At 43.9% G+C, this 23,964-nt stretch overlaps 1 protein-coding gene across 2 annotated transcripts; it reads left to right on the top strand.

Annotated features, from left to right (window-relative positions):
• Positions 1-1,068: 1,068 nt before the first annotated feature.
• CASC3 (CASC3 exon junction complex subunit) lies at positions 1,069-23,064 on the top strand. 2 transcript variants are annotated; one of them, XM_058705151.1, is made up of 14 exons: positions 1,069-1,378; positions 1,747-1,774; positions 2,116-2,153; positions 13,297-13,455; positions 13,546-13,697; positions 14,177-14,353; positions 14,540-15,225; positions 17,799-17,863; positions 18,305-18,419; positions 18,690-18,788; positions 19,044-19,258; positions 20,117-20,239; positions 20,386-20,449; positions 21,349-23,064. In XM_058705151.1, exons 1-13 carry the CDS (start codon positions 1,148-1,150, stop codon positions 20,407-20,409), a joined length of 2,112 nt encoding a protein of 703 aa, XP_058561134.1. In that variant the 5' UTR covers positions 1,069-1,147; the 3' UTR covers positions 20,410-20,449; positions 21,349-23,064. The 2 variants fall into 2 exon arrangements, with proteins under 2 accessions (XP_058561134.1, XP_058561133.1); XM_058705150.1 differs by having other exon boundaries at positions 21,344-23,064.
• The last annotated feature ends 900 nt before the right edge of the window (positions 23,065-23,964 follow it).

Here is a 23,964-nt window from a genome sequence, read left to right as displayed (position 1 = left end):
AATCTTTTCCTCCGTTCCTTTCCTTTTTCCTTTCCCTTTCCCCTTCTTTCCTCCATACATACATCCTCCATTTTTGGACTCTGGAAGCTGGGTTTTGGAGCTGGATTTACAACATGTCACATTTGGCCACTTGTTAAGATCATTCAGAATGCCTTCTAGTTTCGTATTGTCTATAAATTTGGTAAACATCAGAATCTTTAACCATATAACTTATAAAAATATTACATGGGATAGAATCCTGTACTATGCCATAGTGACTTTTCTCTGTTTGATATATATTATTAATGTGCACTCCTGTAGGTACACTAATACCTTACACATCTTGAACGTATTTACTATGGTCCAAAGAAAATACACCTTTTTTTTTTTTTTTTCACTGCTGGCAAATGCCTGGCCAAAATCAAAGCATTCCCCTCAGCTACCTGTCTGGTAACCCTTAAGAAGGAAATCATGTCAGGAAATAGAACCAACGGCGGTTCATCTTTTAAAATCGGTTCTAAATCTTGGTTAAGTCTAGCATCATACCAGCCTGCACTTTGGGAGAGGTGATAGCTGGGATGGGGGTGGGGGAGATACAAGAAGGAAGAGGAAGTGAGAAAACACGGTGTGCTGCAACACTAAGTCCTTGAGCTTCACTGCAGACAACTGCTTTCTCCTTCGCTCTTTAGCTTCAAATGAGCTGCTGTGGCAAATTTTGACCCAGCACAACGACTTTAGAGGTTTACCTTCACTCGTGATTTTACTAAGCAAACGAATGCAGTAAAACGATCTGCTTCAAACGTAGGTAGAAACGAGAAACGGAAATAGAAAAGCCTGAAACAGCTCCAATGCCGCAGTGAAGCTGTGACAGGTGAGCGCCTTCGACTCGGAAGGCCCAAGATGGCTGGGCGAGGAACACCGCTACCCTCGCGGGGGCCTACCCCAGGCAAGACAGGGGTCGCGGCACGCCCCCCGCACGACACGGATTACGTAATCCCGCTCGCCGCAAACGTGCCGCAGGGTGCCCGCCCCTAGCCCCTCCTCCCGAAAAGCGCGGCGGCCAGTGTCGCACGTGAAGCATGCTGGGACTAGCTCTCAAGCCTCCCGGCAGCCCCTGCGACGGGCGCGGTACGTAAGGGGCTGGCCGGCGGCGGCCGTTCTCCGTAAGATGGCGGATCGTCGGCGGCAGCGCGCTTCGCAGGACACGGAGGACGAGGAGTCTGGCGCATCGGGCTCAGACAGCGGCGGCTCCCCGGCGCGGGGCGGCGGGAGCTGCAGCGGTAGCGCTGGAGGCGGTGGCAGCGGCTCTCTGCCTTCTCAGCGCGGAGGCCGAGCTGGGGCCCTTCATCTGCGGCGGGTGGAGAGCGGGGGGGCGAAGAGCGCCGAGGAGTCGGAATGTGTGAGTGCGCGCGGGCGGGGCCGGCCGGGGGGCGGGGTGTAGGTGGTGATGCGAGGCTGGGAGTTGATGGTAGATGCTGGGGCATATCGTGTTAGAGAAGAGAGCTATCCCAGTGCGGTGTGCATCCGGAGCCCCAAGGGAGGAGGAGGTGTTGGGGTGTCAAGGGGAAGGGTAGAGCCGCTGTAGATGAAAAGCGGATGTTTATTCAGAAATTGGGGCTGGAAGTGAAGAGATCGGACCTCCCTCGGCTGCTATTTGTTAAAGATGTACCTTTCCTCATCTCCCTTTTCAACCATTTTGTGTTGAGTCTTTAGCTCCCCACCCTCTGGAAATCACGGAACTAACCCATGTCATCTCCTTTCCTTCAGGAGAGTGAAGATGGCATGGAGGGCGATGGTGAGTAGCATTATGACAAGTTTTTTGCCGGTAAACTCAGATCACCTGTCTTTAGCAGTTGACATCCTGTCAGACTGTTATGGATGTGGGGGGAAAGTGCCATAACGTGGCTCTTTGTAGCACAGGGCTTGTAAGCATACATTTTAGCAGTATGATGTTGGGCAAGTCTCTCTTTGAGCCTGTTTCCCATTTGTAAATAGGGACCGTAATTTTATCTCCCTGATAGGTTGATGTCAGAATTGAATTAGAGTCTTAGCTTGACTCAAAAAGCAATCAGGAAATGTATTTATAATCATTTCTGTTGCCTTTTTTTTTCCCTTACTTTTTCTGTTTTGTTTCAGCTGTTCTCTCGGATTATGAAAGTGCAGAAGACTCTGAAGTGAGTGTAACAGGTTCTTTTTTCTCTGTTATCTAGGTTGGAAAATGGTTTGTTTGTTTTTAATGTATTTTAAAAACATGTACACACTCGTGGATCAAAAGTACCATGACCCACTTGTTACTGTTCTTGTGCATTCTTCATTTATGCTCTTCAAAAACTGTTATAAAAGGTCTTGTTTAGAGTGAGGGAAATTTGGTGCATGCCTCTTTAGGTTTCACGTGATACACTGTTAGTGTCAGTTTTTCACTCTGTCTGCGAAAAATAAGGTTCTAAATTAGAGAATGAGAACATCTTGAAGTCCTTCATGGGATCTTTGGCAGTTCCTTTTATGCTACCTACAGAATGAAACCAGGCAGTTGGATATTTTTTTTCAAGTGTGAAGACCTTAAAAGGGCAGGATTCTGAGTGGTTTGTATCAGAAACATCCCTCAGTTTATAGGGTGCTTTCTCCCTCTTAAATTCAGGAGAAAATTTCCATAAACCAAGCTTTTGTGATCTTATTTTGGTTGGATGAACTACCAGAGATGAACTACCAGGGAATGGCTGTTTGTTTCCTGGGGTTGTTGAATAAAGTCCTGAGTTCTGGATTTTGATCATGGGATTATGAACAGAAGGAATTGGATTGTGGATCAAAGGTTCATTGTGTAGATTTTGTAGAACTGTTACTGTGTATTAGATTTCCATTAAGCACTGGAAATGCAACAGTGAACACTATACCACAATTTCTGTCTTTAGGAATGACTTAGTAAGGAAGTTGGATAAACATGCAGGCAATCCTAGGACTTGGTGACAACTGCTGGGGACAGGGTTAAGTAGGGTATTAATGGCTGAGTACTGAATCCATTTTAGGTAGTCAGGAAAAAATAAGTTGGAGTTAGACAAACTATGTTCTAGGCAGAGGGAACAACAGCTGTGAAAGTCCTGACACAGGAGAGTAGACTGAATTATTTGGAAACTGATAGTTTGATGTGGCTGGAACATAATAGGTATGGGACGGATACCAGAAATAAAGGCAAATTAGTGAACAGGGGCAAGATCGTCAAGGAATTTTCATGTACCTGCTATGTGCCAGGAGTTGTGCTGAGCACTGGAATAAAAGACAAACATGGTTCTTCCCTTGTGGAGAAAATAGACAAGTAATTACAGTAATGTTTGGTGAGTGTCATAATATCGGAAGCATAGGGTGCTTTGGGAACACATGGTGGGGGCAACTAACTGGGTTTAGGAAACACAGAGGATGGGATGTTAAAATAGAGATTTGAAGGGTGAGTGGGAGTTAGCCAGGCAGAATATCCTAAGCAGAGAGAACACTGGGAAAAAGGTCTAGAAGGAATGGACTGCATGACCATTTGGAGGATGTGAAAAGTTTAGCATGACTGGTGCTAAGTGATGAGTCTGAGTCCAAATCTTAAAATATCTTGTAAGCCAGATTAAAATGTATTTGGATTATAGCGTAAGGAAGTGAGAAAGCGTAACAGGGTTTTCACCAAGTATGTGATGAATACTGATGGCTTAAATTTTATTATATTATTATTATTATTGTTATTTTAATGTTTATTTTTGAGAGAGCAAGACAGCATGAGTAGAGGAGGACAGAAAGAGGGAGACAGAGAATCCGAAGGAGTCTCCAGGCTCCAAGCTGTCAGCACAGAGCCCGATGTGGGACTCGAACCCACAAACTGTGAGATCATAACCTGAGCCGAAGTTGGACGCTTAACCGACTGAGCCACCCAGGCGCCCTTATTTTATTATTATTTTTTAAGATTTTAAGTAATCTCTACACCCAACGTGGGGCTGAAACCCACAACCCCAAGATCAGCTGTTGCATGCTCCACTGACCAAGCTAGCCAGGCTCCCCTGAATTAGACTTAAATTTTAAAGAAGTGTTTGTCAGATCCAAGGGACACCTGCCTCAGAAAATCCAGTTGGCCAGTTCTGAGCAAAATCTTGCAGAGGGAGGGAAGACTCAGACATTTATATGTTAATAAGATTCCAGGTTGATGTTTATGCACAGTAAAATTTGAGATCTTTTTTTTAAGTAGGCTCCATACCCAGCATGGGGCTTGAACTCATGACCCTGAGATCAAGAGTTGGACACACTACCGTCTGACCCAGCCAGGCATCCCAAGAATTAATTATTTTTTAACCGTTATCTTGTCTGCAATTTTAGTTGATCTGAGGGGAGCAAAATTGGAAGCAGAAAAGCTAAAGCAATGTGCAAGTTGAGGCAAGCAGTATATGTGGCCTGGAGTGGAGTGGTGTGATAGCACTGAAAACGGAACTGGACAGGATCAAGGGGCACCTGGGTGGCTCAGTCAGTTAAGTGTCTGACTCTAGTTTTGGCTCAGGTCATGATCTTGCGGGTTTGTTGGTTCTAGCCCTGTGTCAGGCTCTGTGCTGACAGTGCAGGGCGTTCTTGGGGTTCTCCCTCCCCCCCTCCCCCTCCCCCTTCCTCCCCCTCCTCCTCCCCCCCCCCCCCGCCCCTCCTGAGCTCTATCTCTTAAAATAAATTAACTTGGGAGGAAAAAAGTGGACAGAATTGAAAGCTATTTAGGTAATGGAATTCATAGAATGTGGTGATTGATGAGATGACTTATTTTCTCTGAAGTCAGTGATGAAGTTAATGTGTAAAGAGTAGAAGGGAGATGAGAGGTTTTGGGGGTGAAGAATGTTTGCAGTAGTCACTAGAGAATGGAAACCCTGGAAAGATTGTTATGCAGAATGCAGTGTTCAGTGAGGTTTGTTGATTATGAACTTATAGCATCTCACCGTTCTGTATGTAAATGAGTTTGGGTGTTATCCTAATAGCAAGGAAAGAAAGCTACTGATGGCTTAAGTAAGGAAGATGAATTGTGGGTGAGGCAAGACTTGGGATAGGGAGAGCCGGTTAAGAGGTTGTTAGGACAAGCCAGGGAACATGATGGTACCCTACAGAAGAGACATGGCAGTGGGACTCAGATTTGAGACATGTTAGGTGGTACTAACAGAACTTCTTGATTGAATGTGGAGCCTGAATTAAGGAGTCAAAGGGATGCCCAGGTTGATGAATGAGAGAGAGAATGGAACACAGGAAGGGTGCCTGGGTGACTCAGTTGGCTAAGCAGCTGACTTTGGCTCAGGTCATGATCTCGTGGTTCATGGGTTCCAACCCCACGTCGGGCTCTGTGCTGACAGTTGAGAGCCTGGAGCCTGCTTTGGATTCTGTGTCTGTCTCTCTGCCCCTCCCCCAGTCACAGTCTGTGTCTGTCTGTCTGTCTCTCTCTCTCTCTCTCTCTCTCTCTCTCAAAAATAACATTTTACGAGAAGGGCACATGGGTGGCTCAGTCAGTTGTGTATCCGACTTCGGCTCAGATCATGATCTTGCGGTTCATGAGTTCAAGCCCCGCGTCGCGTCAGGCTCTGTGCTGACAGTTCAGAGCCTGGAGCCTGCTTCGGATTCTGTCTCCCTCTACTTCTCCCACTCACACCGCCTCTCTCTCTCTCTCTCTCTCTCTCTCTCTCTCTTAAAAAAAAAAACATTAAAAAAAAAAAAAAGAACGGGGCGCCGGGGTGGCTCAGTCTGTTAAGCATCCGACTTCGGTTCAAGTCATGGTCTCACAGTTTGTGGGTTCAGGCACTGCATAGGGCTCTGTGCTGACGGCTCAGCCTGGAGCCTGCTTCGGATTCTGTGTCTGTCTGTCTGTCTGTCTGTCTCTCTCTCCACCCCCTGCCCAAACTCTGTCTCTCAAAAATGAATAAACGTTAAAAAAATTTTTTTAAAGAATAAAAGAATGGGACACAGGAGGAGATTTTAGGAAGAAGAATGGTGGGTTAAATTTTGGATGTTTTGAAATTGAGGGACTTGTGGGACTTTGAAATGGCAATATATAGTATATATATCGTCTGAAAGTTAAGAAAGTCTAGTTCTGCTCTAATACAGTAGTCACTAGCCAAATGTGGCTATTTAAATTTAAATTAGTTTAACTTAAAATCAACTTCAGTTCTTCAGTTGCGGTGGCCACATTTTAAGTACTCAGTAGCTAGGTGTGGGTACTGGCTGCTGTATTGGACAGCATAGAAAAAGTTTCTATGGACAGCAGATTATATTACAGAAAAAAAGCCTGGTATCCTGACTTTAATAGTAATCCATTGCTTGCATTTCTTCTTGATTACTAACTATATACCTATACGCTATAGTTCAGTTTTGCCTATTAAAGTATGATCTCTCTTGAGGTATCTGGATGGCTCAGTCTGTTAAGTATCTGACTTTGGCTAAAGATATGATCTCAAGGTTCATAAATTCAAGCCCCACAGCAGGTTTGCTGCTGTCAGTGCAAAGCCTGCTTTGGATCCTCTGTCCCCCTCTCTCTGCCCCTCTTCAACTTGCGCTCTCTCAAAAAAAATAATAATTTTGATTTTTTTTTTTTTAAGTTTATCTTGAGAGAGGATGTGTGCAAGTGGGCGGGGGGGGGGGCAGAGAGAGAGAGAGAGAGAATGGGAGAGAGAGAATCCCAAGCAGGCTCCATTGATGCACTATCAGCATGGAGCCTGTTGTGGGGCTCAAACTCATGAACTATGAGATCATGACCAGAGCTGAAATCAAGAGTTGGACGCTTAACCGACTGAGCCACCCAGGTGCCCCAAATTTGATCGGTCTCTTAGTCTACAGGTTAGTTTTTCATCCCTTTCTTTTCCTTACAGTTTATCTGTTGAAAAGGTATTGATGATTGTTCATTCGTGGTACAACCCAACATGCCCTTTCTGTCCTTTGTATTTGCTGCAAATTATTTCCAGATCCATGGAAAGACAACATGAACCAAAGATTTTATCTTGAACAAAACTGATCATTACTTATTTTCTTTCCCTTATAGGTCACTTGCTTTTTTTGTGTAGGTATTCCCAGTATATATTTTTTAAGGTCCAGTAATTATATTAGAATTTGTCTGGTGGTAGTTGCTCTGGGTTGGTGTTCACAGGTATGAGATGTACTCTGCAATATGTCATGGAACTCCTATCCCAAGTATTTTGTTTTATTTATTTTTATTGTGTATTTATTTTTGAGAGAGAGAAAGTGTATGTGCACAAGTGGGAGAGGGATAGAGAGAGTGGGGGACAGAGGATCCCAAGTAGGCTCTGTGCTGATGGCAGAGAGTTGGATGCAGGGCTCCAACTCACGAACCCTGAGATCATGACCTGAGCCAAATTTGGACACTTAACCAACACAGCCACCCAGGTGCCTCCTAAGTATTTTATGTGTGTCTTCAGTATTTGACCCTTTCTTTCTAATCCTTTTTTCCTTTACTTCTTGATTTTTAAAAATACTTTGTTCCTTATCACTTTTATTTTCACTTAAGGTGTTATTACTATGTTTATTCACTCTTGTGTTTCTTCTAGTTTTAGGCTTTGTATTTGAAATGATTTTTTTTTTTAATTTCTAGTACTTTCCTGAGTTCTTTTGTTTCGTTTTTGAGTTTTTCTAACTCTGATTGATGTTCTTTCATACCTTACCTAATTTTCTTAATGCCTTTTTAGCTTTTTTGAAATGAAGTTACACTTTTTATATGATATGTCTGTCTTCTGTCATGCTTTCTTTGTTTTTTTTTTTTGTTTTTTTTAATTTTTTTTTAACGTTTATTTATTTTTGAGACAGAGAGAGACAGAGCATGAATGGGGGAGGGTCAGAGAGAGGGAGACACAGAATCTGAAACAGGCTCCAGGCTCTGAGCTGTCAGCACAGAGCCCGACGCGGGGCTTGAACTCACGGACCGCGAGATCATGACCTGAGCCGAAGTCGGCTGCTCAACTGACTGAGCCACCCAGGCGCCCCTGTCATGCTTTCTTTGTAGAATGCTCTTATTTTTTCTTTCTCATGATAAGTTTATATAGGATTTGACCTCTATATTTTTGTTACCAGTTTGTATTTTATGTGATATTAGTTTTCCTGATCTGTTAGAAGGACATATGGCTCAAGTAGCTTTTTCTGACTTCATAAAGCTCTTTCTGTTGTTTTGCTGTAGTGTTAAAAAAAAAAAAAAAAAAATGGTGGATTGCTTTCTGTGATTTCCTGCTCTTGTTCCCTTTCCTAATTTGTTCTGTAGCTTCTCTTCACTCCTTGTGCTCCTCTCCTGCTCAGTTGGATTGTCTCTCAAGTTTCTCTTTGGTGTGGGACCGTATCCTAGAAGGCAGCCCTGGCAGCTGGGTCGGTTGCAAGATTTCAGAGATTTTAGACACCTCGAGCCCTTTCAGAGCTTCTTAATGCAGGACCCTCACATTCAAACACTATTGGAGATAGTAAAACTCCTCCTACTTTCAACTGTTGTTTTCAGTTTAGCTTTCTGTTAAATAAATACCTGTTGATTAGTTCAGGGTTCTCCTGTTCTCAGTTCCATTTACTACTCTGCTTTCTTGAGTACGGACACAGTCTGGTGCAGGTCTTAATGGCTGTTCGTGCTTTATTTCTGTTTGCTTGTATTTTGAGGTCTGGGGAATACCTTGTAATCTAGTTTTGTTGTAAACGTCCAAAGCCTTTAAAGGACTTGGATTTTGCTGTCTAGAAGCCCTCATTTCATGTGGAGGTTAGAAGAGATCAAAAACTGCGGCTGCCATTTTCCCAGAATCCTGGGAAAATCCCAGACAATTTTTAAACTTGTTTTTTTATTATTATTATTTTTATTTTTAATTTTATTTATTTTGACAGAGACAGAGTGTGAGCATGAGCTGGGGAGGGGCAGAGAGAGAAGGAGACACAGAATCTGAAGCAGGCTCCAGGCTCCAAGCTGTCAGCACAGAGCCTGACGCAGGGCTCGAACTCATGAACTGCGAGATCATGATCTAGGCCGAAGTCGGACACTTAACCAACTGAGCCACCCCGGGCCCCCCCCCTTTTTTTTTTAATGTTTATTTATTTTTGAGAGAGAGAATGCAAGCAGGGGACAGGCAGAGAGAGAAGGGGACAAGAGGATCTGAAGCAGGCTCTGTGCTGACAGCAGAGAGCCCCGATGCAGGACCTGGGCCCATGAACTGTAAGATCATGACTCAGCTGAAGTTGGATGCTTAACCGACTGAGCCACCCAGGACTGTCCTATTTTTTAGTTGGGTTGTCTTTTTATTGAGTTATAAAAATATATTCTAGATACAGGTTCCTTATCAGATACATGATTTGCAAATCTTTTTTCCACATTCTGTGGGTTTTCTTTCTACTTTCTTAATGGTGCAAGGTTTCAATTTTGATGAAGTCTAATATATCTGTTTTTTTCTTTTTGTTTGTGCTTTTGATGTCATATCTAAGAAGGCTGAATCCATGCCAAAACCAAAGTCATGAAGATTAACTCCTGTTTTCTTCTAAGAGTTCTATAGTTTTAGCTCTTAAATTTAGGACTTTGATTCATTTTGAGTTAATTTTTGTATATGGGGTGAGGTGAGGGTCTAACTTTTTTTTTTTTTTGGCATGTGGCAGTTTTTTATTTTTATTTTTTAATGTTTATTATGAGAGAGCGCGAATCAGGGAGGAGCAGAGAGAGAGGGAGACACAGAATCCGAAGCAGGCTCCAGGCTCTGAGTTGTCAGCACAGAGCCCGATGTGGGGCTGGAACTCAGGAACCACGAGATCATGACCTGAGCTGAAGTCACTCACTCAACCAACTAACTGAGCCTCTCAGGTGCCCCTGCATGTGGTAGTTTTGATCAAAGGAGTATTGAAGAGTTTTAAAGAGGAGCAGGCTTACTTTTTTAAAAATGTATGGCATAAAAATTAAATGTATAGCAGGGGTGCCTGGCTGGCTCAGTTGGCAGAGTAGGCAACTCTTGATCTCAGGGTCGTGGGTCGTGAGTTCAAGCCCCACATTGGGTGTGGAGCCTGCTTAAAAAAGAAATGTATAGCAGTTCCAGATAAGACTTGTCTGGAGTGTGGCCATGGAAACAGATGGCCTGTAGCAGAGGTGAAGAGTGAGCATCTTGCTAGTCTTCCAAGTCTGTGGCAGGGTTGGCTCAAGGAAGGCATAGAGGTATATAGCTAGGTGATAGGAGCCTCAGGGGAGTAGGAATTTAAAATGATGCTGGAGAACTTAGATCTAGAAGAGACATTGAGAACCAGGAAGACACTAACTCTTGTCTTATACTCTGAAATACATAGGGAATGCAAGAATAAGCTAAAACTTCTGTGTGAGAAAGCTACCAGGGGCTTCAAGGGAGAGCTAGACTTGAGAGTTGGGGAGAGTATTCATTGAAGAGGAGTTTTGTCTCTGGAAAAGGATTTTGGTGTCAGCCCTTAGCCAAAGCAGTGTGATCCTGGGGTAGCACCTTTTTGTCTTCAGTTAGACCAGACTAATTTGGAGTCTTCTCAGCACTGCTGTTTGTATCTTTCTGTCCTGCCCTGGAAACAAAATTAGTTTCTCATTTGGAATAAAAGAATTCCCTCATTTGACATTCCACCATGGACTAGAGGAGGCAGAGCATAAAACAAAATTCTCATAATCATGCTGATACTATTTTAAGATGTTTGAGATCAGTGTGTGCGTCTGTGTGTTTGTTTGGTGGGGACTAATGAATGAAGGTCACATATACATATTGAATAAGATTCTTGAAATTTCTGCTTTAGAACTTACAGGGGACATAAGATTAGGGAAAGAACTGAATGATTACCACCCACCCATCCCCATCTCAAGAGGAGGGGAAACTTCTTGTGAATGAGGGGAAATGGGAAGAATCAAGGGCACTTGGTTATTAGAAAGCTGTGGGTAGGGGCGTTTGGGTGGTTCAGTCAGTTAAGCATCTGACTCTTGATTTCGGCTTAGGTCATGATCCCACGGTTTGTGATTTCAAGCTCCACATTGGGCTCTGCACTAACAGTGCGGAGCCCGCTTGGGATTCTCTCTCTGCCTCTACCCCACTCACTTGCTCTCTCTCATAATAAATACATTTTTAAAAATAAAAAAAAAAAGCTATGAGTAGAGGCTTAATCCTTATAGTGTGGGTGTGGTCTTCCCCTAATTGTGGGTTTCATAACAGTATCACCTTTCAGGAATCTGACCCAAAACACTTAGAGGCTGAAATACCCAGGGAAGAGGATTAGTTGGCTCATTTGGGCCGGTTGGGCAGACACCACTCTATTTGAAGAAAGGGTAGAAACTTAGAGCTTCTTTGCTTTATCAGGAATCTCACAGTAGAACTCTTTGATCACATTCCTGATGTTAGCATGAGTTTGGAGTTATGAGCAAGTCTAGTATAGATCAAGCGTCAGACCCAGTAGGAGAATAAGACTAGTGTGCACCTATCTACCAGGTGGCAGCGGGGTATTGGCACCCTGACCTATTAACCCAGCAGTGAGGACTAGCCCACCTTCCTTTGAACCCATTTCTTTGTTTTCAGGTCTCTAAACCTACCCTCCAGCCTATAGATTGGCCTCTGGAGGCCCAAATCCTGAGAGGAATTTGAAATGAAAGTATTCTAAAGCCAGTTCCCTCAGCATATGCTTTAATTGCTCCTTTTCTCTCCCTAGAACTAGCCACACCTTTATTACCTAACCCTTTCTGGTGGCCCCTGTTTAGTAGATGGCCTAAGGACCCTCTTCTGTATGGACAGACTCAGCAGTTTCTCTGTCACAAGCAGGATTATCCAATCTTGATGTGGCAGGAGAGGAAAGGAGATGTGGAGAGGCAAGAAAGCACTTGAGCTTTGTTTTCATTTCTAAAATGCAGTGGTCATACAAGTTCTCTAGCTTTCTAAGTCATGGGTGCCTGGTTGGCTCAGTTGGTAGAGCATTCGACTCTTGATCTCGGGGTCATTAGTTCAAGCCCCATGTTGGGTGTAGAGATTACTTAAGAATAAAATCTTAAAAAGAACAAGTTTTTTAAGCCAAAATTTTATAATTACATAATTCTGGGCTGAGTTGTTGGCTAAGGTGATCTCATGCTGCAGAAAGTTGAGTATTCGTATCACAGACAAAAAATGTATGCCATTATTTCCCAATTTGAGGGTAAATAAATGCCTTGAAAAATCATAGGGTTATTACAGAGTTTGCAAATTCACTAGCTCAGTTCATATTATTTATAGACTAAATGTACATCTCCCACCTTTATGTATTACTGGTTTTGAATATACAAGTTAATACAATGTAGATTTTTTTGAAGTATTATTGAATGTATAGAAATTGTTTGTTAGTATGTTTTTTTCAGTCACTGGGTGTTATATGAGCTATTGTCTAATGGAGATTCATGAAAATTTTGGAGTTTAACAAGAGGTCCACATAATCTAAAAGGTTGGGAATCTCTGCTCTAAGCTATTCTGAGATGAGACAATTCACAGCTTGAGTTAGAGTGTAGTTTTTAGGCACTGCATGTTTAAGAAATAATCCATGAAGAGGGAGAGAAATCATCAACAAAGATTAAGCTCCTTTTGTATGGTAGGCAGTTTTTATTTTTATTTTTTTTAATGTTTATTTATATTTGAGAGAGAGAGAGAGAGAGAGATACTGTGAGCAGGGAAGGGGCAGAGAGAGAAGGGGACAGAGGATCTGAAATGGGCTCTACACTGACAGCAGCCAGCCCGATGTGGGGCTTGAACTCATGAACCATAAGATTATGACCTGAGCTGAAGTTGTCCACTTAACCAACTGAGCCACCCAGGTGCCCCTGTATGCTAGGCAGTTGAAAGCCTCTCTTTCGTATCTCCTGGGCTCCTTCCCCAGAGGCTACCATGGTTAACATTTCCTTGCATATCTTCCTGGAAAACTTACACGGATCTGTATAAGTATATGTATGTATATTTTTTATTGTGTTTTTTGTGTGTGTGTGTGCCCCATCCTCTAGAAATTTTAATAAGAGTTTTGATATGTTTGCTTTTAATTCTTACATGGTAGTAAAAGTTCATTAGAAAATGTTTCTATCCTAAAGAATGGAAAATAAGGGGCACCTGGGTGGCTCAGTCGGTTAAGGGTCCAACACTTTGTTTTGACTTAGGTCATGATCTCATGGTTTGTGGGTTGGAGCCCTGTGTCAGGCTCTGTACTGACAGCATGGAACCTGCTTGGGATTCTCTCTTTCCCTCTCTCTCTGCCCTTCCCCCGCTCATGTACATGCTCTCTTTCTCTCTCAATAAACTTTAAAAAAAAAAAAAAAGAATGGAAAGTAAAAATGCACCATTTCCAACTGATGGGAACTTTTTTCAGGGTGAAGAAGGGGAATACAGTGAAGAGGAAAACTCCAAAGTGGAGCTGAAATCAGAAGCCAATGATGCTGCTAATTGTTCAGCAAAAGAAGAGAAGGGAGAAGAAAAGCCTGACACCAAAGGCACTGTAACTGGAGAGAGGCAGAGTGGGGATGGACAGGTCAGTGTCCACCACAGGCCTCCATTTTGGGGGCCAGAATAAGGACTCTTAACCTTGGAGAGAATAAGGAGCCCTTTGTCTGTCCTCTAGGAGAGCACAGAGCCTGTGGAGAACAAAGTGGGTAAAAAAGGCCCTAAGCATTTGGATGATGATGAGGATCGGAAGAACCCAGCATACATACCCCGGAAAGGGCTCTTCTTTGAGCATGATCTTCGAGGGCAAACTCAGGAGGAGGAAGTCAGGTACAACCATTTGTTGCTGCTATTAGTATGTATTTAGTGCTTACTATATGCCCGGCACTTTGCTGATTTATTGCTCACAGTACTTTAAGTTTTATGATTATCTTTTGAGGAAAGTGAGGCTTAGGATATTTGGTAACTTTTGGTGGAGGAGCTGGGATCCAGACCCACACTTCCACTGCCTTCCTTAATTTGAGGCTCAAGACTCTGGGATATGAAATACTTGCATAGGCTGCCTTATAAGCAAGAGATATTTATTTCCAAGGTGCTGAGTAGTTTGAAGTGAAGTCTTTCCTCATTTTTGTCCCTTATTACATTTGAGCTCAGTAGGCTCTGTGATTCACTCTTGGTTTTGTATAATCTGGGAAAATGGGAAGACCAGTGAAGTTCCTGCTATTTCTCTGCCCAACCCTATTTTTTCGTGAACATCTTTATATAATGGAATCTACCAGCCTAAGACACTTTTTCCTGGTTTTATCCAGACCCAAGGGGAGACAGCGAAAGCTGTGGAAGGATGAGGGTCGCTGGGAGCATGATAAGTTCCGGGAAGATGAACAGGCTCCAAAGTCTCGACAGGAGCTCATTGCTCTTTATGGCTATGACATCCGCTCAGCTCACAATCCTGATGACATCAAACCCCGAAGAATCCGGAAACCCAGGTGAGGAAATTTTGCAGTTTATATTTATATTTTAGAGAGACCTTTGCTTTTTTAAATGCCATTTCAGCCTGTCATTTAGTCAGTGAGGAATGGGTGAAGTCTCCCTGACCTTTAGTTTATATCTCTAGTCATCTCATCTCTTTTGTTATTTCTTTCCTTAAGACTTTTGCCATTCCATTTATTCAGGTTTGGGAGTCCTCCGCAAAGAGATCCAAACTGGATTGTTGAGCGACCAAACAAGTCCCATCGCCATCAGGGTCCTGGGGGCACCCTACCACCAAGGACATTTATTAACAGAAATGCTGCAGGTACTGGCCGGATGTCTGCTCCCAGGAATTACTCTAGATCTGGGGGCTTCAAGGAAGGTCGTGCTGGTTTTAGGCCTGTGGATGCTGGTGGGCAGCATGGTGGCCGATCTGGTGAGACTGTTAAACATGAAGCCAGTTACCGGTCACGGCGCCTAGAGCAGACTCCTGTGAGGGATCCATCTCCAGAAGCTGATGCTCAAGTGCTTGGCAGTCCTGAGAAGGAAGAGGCAGCCTCAGAGATTCCAGCTGCTGCTCCTGATGCTGCACCACCAGCCCCTGACAGGCCTATTGAGAAGAAATCCTATTCCCGGGCAAGAAGAACGAGAATCAAAGCTGGAGATGCAGTCAAGGTTGCAGAGGAGGTGCCTCCTCCACCTGAAGGGCTGAACCCAGCGCCTCCAGTCCCAGAAACTACCCCTTCTCCACCTGCTAAGACTGGAGCCTGGGAGGCTCCAGTGGATTCTACTACAAGTGGACTTGAGCAAGATGTGGCACAACTAAATATAACAGAACAGAACTGGAGTCCAGGGCAGCCTTCGTTCCTACAGCCACGTGAGCTTCGGGGTAGGTACCTTAGGGTTAGTGACTAACTTTTTTCCCTGAGCATCACTGAGTTTGGGGACATGGGATTAGGTGTCTTGGGGATATAGTATCTGATAAATATCTTTTTTTTTTTTTTTTTTTTTTTTTTTTTTGTTAGAGAGTGCATGCATGTGCAAATGGGGGAGAGGAAAAGAGAGAATCCCAAGCAGGCTCTGAGAGCAGGCTCCCTGCTTTCAGCACAGAGCCCATCACCAGGTTCAAACTCACAAACTGAGATCATGACCTAAGCCAAAATCAAGAGTTGGATGCTTAACCAACTCCACCCGGGTGCCCCTAGCTTTGTTTTTGTTAACTGAAAGAAATATATTCATAGGTATATTCATACAAAGACCTCAGAGAAGTTATATCTGTTACCCAAGGCTACCCCACTACTTTGCCTACCTGACCAGTTATCAATATTGACCTCCTGAATGCACAATCTTTTACCCATTCTCTGTGGCAAAAGTTGGAAGAGGGTGGCAGTGTTCTTATTATATGAATTAATAGTTAAATATTTGAAGGCAGATACTTACTCGTTTGAATTTGGATGAGAATTTTCTTTTTTTTCTTATTTATTTATTTATTTATTTATTTATTTATTTATTTATTTATTTAATGTTTTTTATGGAGGGCTTTTATTTTATTTTTTTTTAATGTTTATTTTTGAGAGAGACAGAGTGCAAGTGGGGGAGGGGGGCAGAGAGAGGGGGAGACATTTAATATTTATTTTTGAGAGAGAGCACAAGCGAGGGAGGGGCAGAGAGAGAAGGGGAGAGACACAGAATCAGAGAGAGAGAGAGAGAGAGGGAGACACAGAATCTGAAGCAGGCTCCAGGCTCTGAGCTGTCAGCACAGAGCCCAATGCGGTGGTCAAACCCACAAACCATGAGATCATGACCTGAGGCAAAGTTGGACTCTCAGTGGACTGAGACACCCAGGTACCCCTGGATGAGAATTTTCTAATCTCTTTGAAAGGAAAGCCTAATTTCCTTAATCTAGAGCCAGGCTACCCAATAGAGTTTTCTACAGTGTAAGAACTTTTTGAACAATTGTAATGTGCCTAGAGTGACTGAGGAAATGAACTTGCAATTTTAATAGAAATTTAAATAACCACATGTGGCTATTGGATATCACGTTGGATAGCAGAGTTCTAGAAACCAGGACCTATCTACCAGGCTCTTGCCCATCCATCTTTCCCTCCAGCCAGGTAGATCAAAAGATCTTTTCCTTAGTTTCTTTTTTTTTTTTATTTATTTTTAATTTTTTTAATGTTTATTTATTTTTGAGAGACAGAGTGTGGGTGGGGGAGGGGCAGAGAGGGAGACACAGAATCTGAAGCAGGCTCCAGGCTCTGGGCTGTTGTCAGCACAGAGCCCAAGGTGGGGCTCGAACTCACAAGCTGTGAGATCATTACCTGAGCCGAAGTTGGCCGCTTAACCAACTGAGTCACCCAGGCGCCCCTCTTTTCCTTAGTTTCTGAAATCTGATTTGAACTTAAAGATTGGAAATCCTCATTTGGACTGGGAGTTTCAGCATCCTTCCCTGGTGTGCATGATTTTGTTTGTTTATTTGGAGAAAGAATGTGAGTGAGAGGGAGCAGAGGAGGGGGAGAGGAAGAGAGAATCCCAAGCAGGCTCCACGCTGACAGTGGGGGCATGAACCTACGAACTATGAGATCATGACCTGAGCCAAAATCAAGAGTGGACACTTAACCTACTGAGCCATCCAGGCACCCCTGTGCATTTTTGAATACCAAAAACCAATGTAGTATAAACTGGACCTGGAGTTGATCTTTGGATGGAGAAGTATACCCTTCTACTGATACCTTATTACCATTGGAAGATGTCTTTTTTTGTCCTGAGTCATTTTCAGCCAGAGGGGAGTATCTTCCCAAATGTCCATCCTAGACCTCTATGGCCTAGAATAATTGGGCAGATTCACAGAATGTCCAGTTATGTTCAGAAACTTGAGGGCTGAGATTTTTCAATACGTTTGATAATGTACTGTGCTAATTATAACCTCTTAGGGATTCTGTAAAGGGAAGTATTTGGTGGGAGAAATTTGAACTTGCACTTTCTCATTGAAGTGTGTGTGTGTGTTCAAAGGCTTTATTGCTATATTAAGATTGCAGGCAGTGAGGACAGATTTCCAAATGCTGGTATTGACAGGAGGCAGAGATAGTTTAAAAGGAATTTTGTTGGGTCCCTGGGTGGCTTAGTTGGCAAGCCTCTGACTCTTGATTTTGGCTCAGCTTATGATCTCATGATCTCATGGTTCGTGAGATCCAGCCCAGCATCAGGCTCTTTGCTGACACCGTGGAACCTGCTTGGGATCCTCTCATTCCCTCTTCCTCTGCCCTTCCCCAACTCATGTGCTTCCTCACTGTCTCTCCCCTTCTCCCTCTCAAAATAAATAAACATTAAAAAAGAATTTTGTTAGTTTAAAAGAATAAAACAATTCCACATGTTGTATTTTTCAACCTGTAATTTTCTCTTTAGTCTTACTCAACATCTATCTGCTCTGCAGCCATGACTTTTTTTTTTGGTATATTACAGGTATGCCCAATCACATACACATGGGAGCAGGACCTCCACCTCAGTTTAACCGGATGGAAGAAATGGTACAGAAAGGAAAAGGGAGTAGTTGGGGGAGCGGGCTGCATGGAACAGTTGTTCACTGTTTAAACCAGGATAAAGCCTTGGAGTCTGCTTTCCCATTGATTTACCCATATTTCTTTTAATTTGGTTCTCCAGAAAGGGTAGAGGGTCTAGGTTCAGATCTTGATGTTTCTCATTGGCTTTACAATTCATTTTGCAAATATTTTTTTAAGCTTTTTTTATTAAGTAATCTCTACACCTCATGTGGGGCTCGAACTCATGACCCTGAAGTCAAGAGTTGCATGTTCTTCCAACTGAGCCAACCAGAACCCCTTCATTTTGCCAGTATTGTTTAAATATGTGCCATATACCAAGGGTGTGTTTTGCAGCACCTACAGGAGGGTGGGACTTGATAGGAGAGTCAGCCCTCTGGGAGTCTTTTTGCTCAGACCTCGTTATTTCAGGGTGTCCAGGGTGGGCGAGCCAAACGCTATTCATCTCAGCGGCAGAGACCTGTGCCGGAGCCCCCTGCCCCTCCTGTGCACATCAGTATCATGGAAGGACATTACTATGATCCATGTGAGTTGTTTTGGGGGTTTTTTGTTTGTTTTTTTAAAAATTCTTGTTAGGCACCTTTCTTGGCAGGATGAAGTGAATTAAGAGACCCGCCTCTTGACTCCTAAAATTTCCCTTCTGACTTCTCACAGTGGTTATCAAACATTGTCTGGCTGCTGTTTTCTTCACATGGAAAACTGAGAACATCTTTTAAAGGGTTTGGGGGACAAGGAGACTTATCCATATGGTACGAAGAGTGAGGGTTTATGAGAGTCCCAATGTGATATTTTACAGTGCAGTTCCAGGGACCAATCTATACCCATGGTGACAGCCCTGCCCCACTGCCTCCTCAGGGCATGATTGTGCAGCCAGAAATGCACCTTCCCCACCCAGGTAAGCTTTGCACCTCTGCTTGTATGCTTCCAGTACGTGAGGATATGTGTTGGGGGCTTCACAAGCTCCATCCTCCTGAGCTCTGTGCTGCTTGCTTACAAGGCTGGCCACTCTGGCTGCTTGAGCAACAAACTCCTCTTGGGTCCATCCTGAGGACTTCATCCTGAGTCTTTCTGTGCTGAGCAGGGCAGCCAAGCCATCCCATGGAAATGGTGTTATCTTCTATTTAATTTTTGTTTTCCTCTTCTTATCCAGGTTTACATCCCCACCAGACACCGGCACCTCTCCCCAATCCGGGCCTCTATCCCCCACCAGTGTCCATGTCTCCAGGACAGCCACCACCTCAGCAGTTGCTTGCTCCTACTTACTTTTCTGCTCCAGGAGTCATGAACTTTGGTAATCCTAGCTACCCTTATGCTCCAGGGGCACTGCCTCCCCCACCGCCTCCTCATCTATATCCTAATACGCAGGTGAGATGGCTAATGAGCAGATTTTTCTTTTTTTTTTTTTTTTTTTTTTTATTTTTGGGACAGAGAGAGACATAGCATGAACGGGGGAGGGGCAGAGAGAGGGAGACACAGAATCGGAAACAGGCTCCAGGCTCCGAGCCGTCAGCCCAGAGCCTGACGCGGGGCTCGAACTCACGGACCGCGAGATCGTGACCTGGCTGAAGTCGGACGCTTAACCGACTGCGCCACCCAGGCGCCCCTGAGCAGATTTTTCTACACATCCTTTAATTCAGACGAGGAGGTGATATGGGAAGAATGCTTAAGGAATTTGAGAAAACATTTCGATGCCACTGATTTGCATGTGACATCAGGACGCCTCTTGGTGGTCAGGAGCTGGAAATGCAGCTTATGTAATGCCCATCGTTTGTTTATTGCCTTCTGTTTCTTGAATGGTATTTCATTGAAGTGTTTTGGTATGTCTTAGGTGGCTGTGTCTGCTATTCAATTGAGTAAAGAAGCTGTATTATCCTTACCAGCCCTACCCCTTCCTGTGCTGCTTAACTCCCGACAGGTTGACACCATCTGGTATGTGAGGTGTCACCACTGAGCTTAGCCTCTTCCATTTTTCAGCTGATGGTAAGAATTAGAGAAAGATGAGCAATACTTTGGAGGAGTAAGAACCAGAACATAATTAAGAGATAGTAAGGTAGAAATGAAGGATCACTTTAAGGGGCAGCTTAGAGATTTAAAAACTTACAAATTCCCCAGTACTTTTACTTTTGTGCCCGAATAATGCTTCCTGCCCGAATAATGTTTCCTGTTCGCCATAGTTAGGGTGAGTTTGCCTAACTTTTTCTTCTGACTTATTGGGGTCCCAAGGCCCCATCACAGGTATATGGAGGAGTGACCTACTATAACCCTGCCCAGCAGCAGGTGCAGCCAAAGCCCTCCCCACCCCGGAGGACTCCCCAGCCAGTCACCATTAAGCCCCCACCTCCTGAGGTATGTAAGCTGCTTCCCACATCAGTGGGCTTTCCTTTCCCCTAGAAAATTTCTCTCCTTTTCTGAGTGTGTCTCCATGGCCTTTTTTTTTTTTTTTTTTTTTTTTTTTAAACGACTGGTAACAAATTCTAACTTTATTATTTCAGGTTGTAAGCAGGGGTTCCAGTTAATATGAGTTCTTAAATATTTTAAATCGAACATCCTATAAAAGTAAGTGTACAATGTACTATGACTCTTACAACATTTTAAATCTTATTTATTTATTTATTTATTTATTTATTTATTTATTTATTTAATGTTTATTTTTGAGAGATAGAGACAGAGCATGAGCCGGGGAGGGACAGAGAGGGAGACACAGAGTCTGAAGCAGGCTCCAGGCTCTGAGCTGTTAGCACAGACCCCAACACAGGGCCCAAACCCACAAACCGTGAGATCAGGACCTGAGCCGAAGTCTGCTGCCCAACCGACTGAGCCACCTAGGCGCCCCAACTCTTATAACATTCTTAAAACTAATGCTCATGCTTATTTACTTAACAATCACCTAATTAATGCTTTAAGTTATAATCATGAGATATCTTGTGGGGAGGCTTAAAGGAGTCTCAAAATTTGCCAGCCGCTTTGTTTTGCGAATGCATTGAGCAGGATTGAAGCAGAAACCATTGTTAACTTGGCAGAATTTCATTTGGGAATCTGCAAGGGAAAAATGCAGGGCATTCTTTTTTAAGGAAAGGGAAATCTAAATTTGAGGTGTTTGCAGCAGAGCCAGTTCTAAAAGTCATGGAGAAAGATCATGGGGGTTTTATTGTTGCTTTGTTAGGGACTTTATTTTTTTATCTTTATTATTATTTTTTTTAACGTTTATTTATTTGAGAAAGAGAAGTGGAGAGAGAATCTCTGTGCTGTACTGCAGAGCCTGCTTGGAATTTTCTCTCTCTCACTCGTGTGTGCTCCTTCTCCTTCTTTCTCTCTCTCTCTTAAAAATAAATAAACATTAAAAAATAACAATAAAACACATGATTTAGAAACGTGGCTTTTTGAAAACAGCTTGTAAATGCCCAGAAGGTCCATTAACGATGTTTCTTCCCATTTCCCCACCCCTGTCAGAACAGCAGAGGTGAGAACCCAGGAGAGAAGAGAAATACAACTGGCTGTTTACTACCAGGAGGGCTTCAAAGTTATAGGGTGGCTCCTACCAGCAAGCAGCTGAATGAGGAGGACCCCTGCCTTCCTCTGAGGACAGACTCTGTTGGAGAAGGGGCTAAACAAGTGGACTTCCTCCCATCTCCACTCTTTACTTGAGTTGGCTGTGCTCAGAGGAGCAGAGGTCCAGCCAGCTCAGGCTTCTGGGTCTACATCTAGAAGCCCATGTCTTTTACTCTTCACTTTTTCCTGGGAAATTCAAGTGTCTTCTCCCAGGGAAGCTCCTTCCTGTATGTTTTGTTTCCTAAGACGTTCGTTTGTAAAGCCTGGCTTATTATTCTTAAATTAATATTCTTTTAGTTTCTTTTTCTCTTTGCCTTTAAATGAGACAAATTCATTCTTCTGATTTGCTAGCTCCTCTGGGTTCCCTTTTGGTCTTTCCCTGCATCCCAGATAATTGAAGTTTTACCAGCCAGTTTTCCCCCACCAAGTCTATAAAGAGGTGGCCTTTCATTTTTGTCTGGCCGTTGTTATTGTACTTGGATTCTCTCAATTCCTCTAACCCTCGAAGCAGAGCCGTCCACAGAGTGTCTCATTGTGGAGAAAAGTTCAAGGTGTGTAGTAGGAGCCCTTCGTCTTGACTTCGATTTCCAGGAATCTGAGCCTCCATCAGTCCCTGTACTGTGTAGGTGTCAGTCCTCTACTTGAGGGCAGAGTCTCTACAGTGGGGAGAGATGGCAGTCCAGATGCCCTTGTGAGAAAGGGAGAGTGGAGTAAGCCTTTGCCCCTTAAGGGTCTGTATTCACACAGTCCTCAGGGCTCAGTCTTGGAGGTAAGTGGAGTTAGAGGTCCCTCTGCTTCTCTTCTTTCCATCCTTCCTACCACACCCCCTTTCCAGTTGCTGTGGACCAATGCATCTCTCTAGAGGCAGATACTGTCCAGCAAGTGGTCTGCCCTATACTTTGCAGTTGCTCTTCTCCATGTCTTTCCTGCTACAAGTGTTTTAGATGTTACTACCTGATTTTCCCCAAGTTCTGCTCCTGTCCCTGCAAACAGAAGATCCCACATCTGGGCTTCAGGCCTAAGGAAGCCAGTCATTTTCGGGACAACGGCTCCTCTTCCTTTTCTTCCCTATCCATGGCGCTGAACCACTCCCCTGCTGCCTCTGTGGAAGAGATCCCTATTACTGCAGCACTTGTGTCTGCCAGGGGTAATTTGGCCACTGTCCCTATCCTACAGAACCTGAGGGAGATGGTGATGGCTGTGTTTCCCCAAGTAATGTCACTGTTTCTATTCTCTCCAGGAGCTGACCTAACCACTCTTGAGTCACAGGTGTGGGGTGGGGGTGGGGAGAGGCACTCAAGCTGTAACCCCCAAGGAGGAAATAACTGAGAGATTCTTCTAGGGGTAGCTGGTGGTTGTGCCTTTTGTAGGCTGTTCCCTTTGCCTTAAACCTGAAGATGTCTCCTCAAGCCTGTGGGCAGCATGCCCAGATTCCCAGACCTTAAGACACTGTGACAGTTGTCTCTGTTGGTCCACTGTGTTTCATTGCAAGAATTTCTCCATGTGTGTTGTTGTTGTTGTTGTTGTTGCTGTTGTTGTTTGTTTGTTTACTATTTTAAAGGGTGCACATTTGTGATCAGCATTGTGACTTGGAGATAATAAAATTTAGACTGTAAACTTGGCTCCTTTGCCAGTGTTTTGCATGAGTCTTGATTTGGGAGGGACAGTAGAGAACTTGCTGACTCCCCAGAGTTGCGGTCACAACTCAAGGCAACTCAAGACTTCTGAAATGGAAGCCCTGAGAGGTGGGGAACCCACAGTTGTATCTGTATTCCCCATTGGCTATCTTATCCTAACTACATTGCCACATGGATCCAGGATATTATTCAGTCCCTTTGATTGGAAGCATCAGGGACAGAAAAAACTAGTGAGATGCAACTTACCCACGTGAACATGTAGTTACCCTTTCACCTTTGTTAGTGTTTGGCAAGTGAGTTTCCCAGGGTAATGTGCCCAAAGTCAATACAACTGTACCAGGGGGAGGCACAGGTAGCTAAGCTTTCTTCTTGTAAAGACACTCTGGCACTGAAGTATCAAGAACCACAGCCTAAGAGGGAGGCTTATATTAACCTTAGTAAAGGTAAAGCGGAACTATTGAGACCATCAGCTGTGGCTAATGCTGCCGGTTATCTAGTTCACTGAGCCTCTGATGTGTGCAGGCCAGTTCCTGGCTTCGAAGTGACTGTTTTCTTCCAGACCCTGGGTGGGGTGAGGTTTACTACAGAGGTGATGCCCAGTGTGGGGAGCAATTGAGTTTAATGTGGAGCTAGTGGCATCTGTTCTTGGACCACAAATCCTTGTGCACTGGGGGCATGGACATCATGGTATACCTTAAAACAGTTGGGACTCCCCCTGTATCCCTTGGTGCTACTGCTTGAGGCAGAGGACCATGATTCTTTTTCCCCCTACCCCTGATTCCTCTTAGTCATGTCCATTTGCTTTCCTCCTCCCCACAGGGTGATGGGTAACTATGGCCCTGATCTCCTGGGGGTCATGCAAAGAATGCCAGGCATCCTTGGGGG

This window comes from Neofelis nebulosa, chromosome 16 (genome assembly GCF_028018385.1).
Source record: "Neofelis nebulosa isolate mNeoNeb1 chromosome 16, mNeoNeb1.pri, whole genome shotgun sequence".
Taxonomy (NCBI): domain Eukaryota; kingdom Metazoa; phylum Chordata; class Mammalia; order Carnivora; family Felidae; genus Neofelis; species Neofelis nebulosa.
This window is presented reverse-complemented; position numbering and strand designations above follow the sequence as displayed.

Excerpts from the sequence above, each read along its gene's own strand:
- CASC3 (XM_058705151.1), top strand. The coding sequence starts at position 1,148 with ATGGCGGATCGTCGGCGGCAGCGCGCTTCGCAGGACACGGAGGACGAG. Across the intron at positions 13,456-13,545 it reads GGCAGAGTGGGGATGGACAG|GAGAGCACAGAGCCTGTGGA; the intron begins GTCAGTGTCCAC and ends TCTGTCCTCTAG. Across the intron at positions 13,698-14,176 it reads ACTCAGGAGGAGGAAGTCAG|ACCCAAGGGGAGACAGCGAA; the intron begins GTACAACCATTT and ends GGTTTTATCCAG.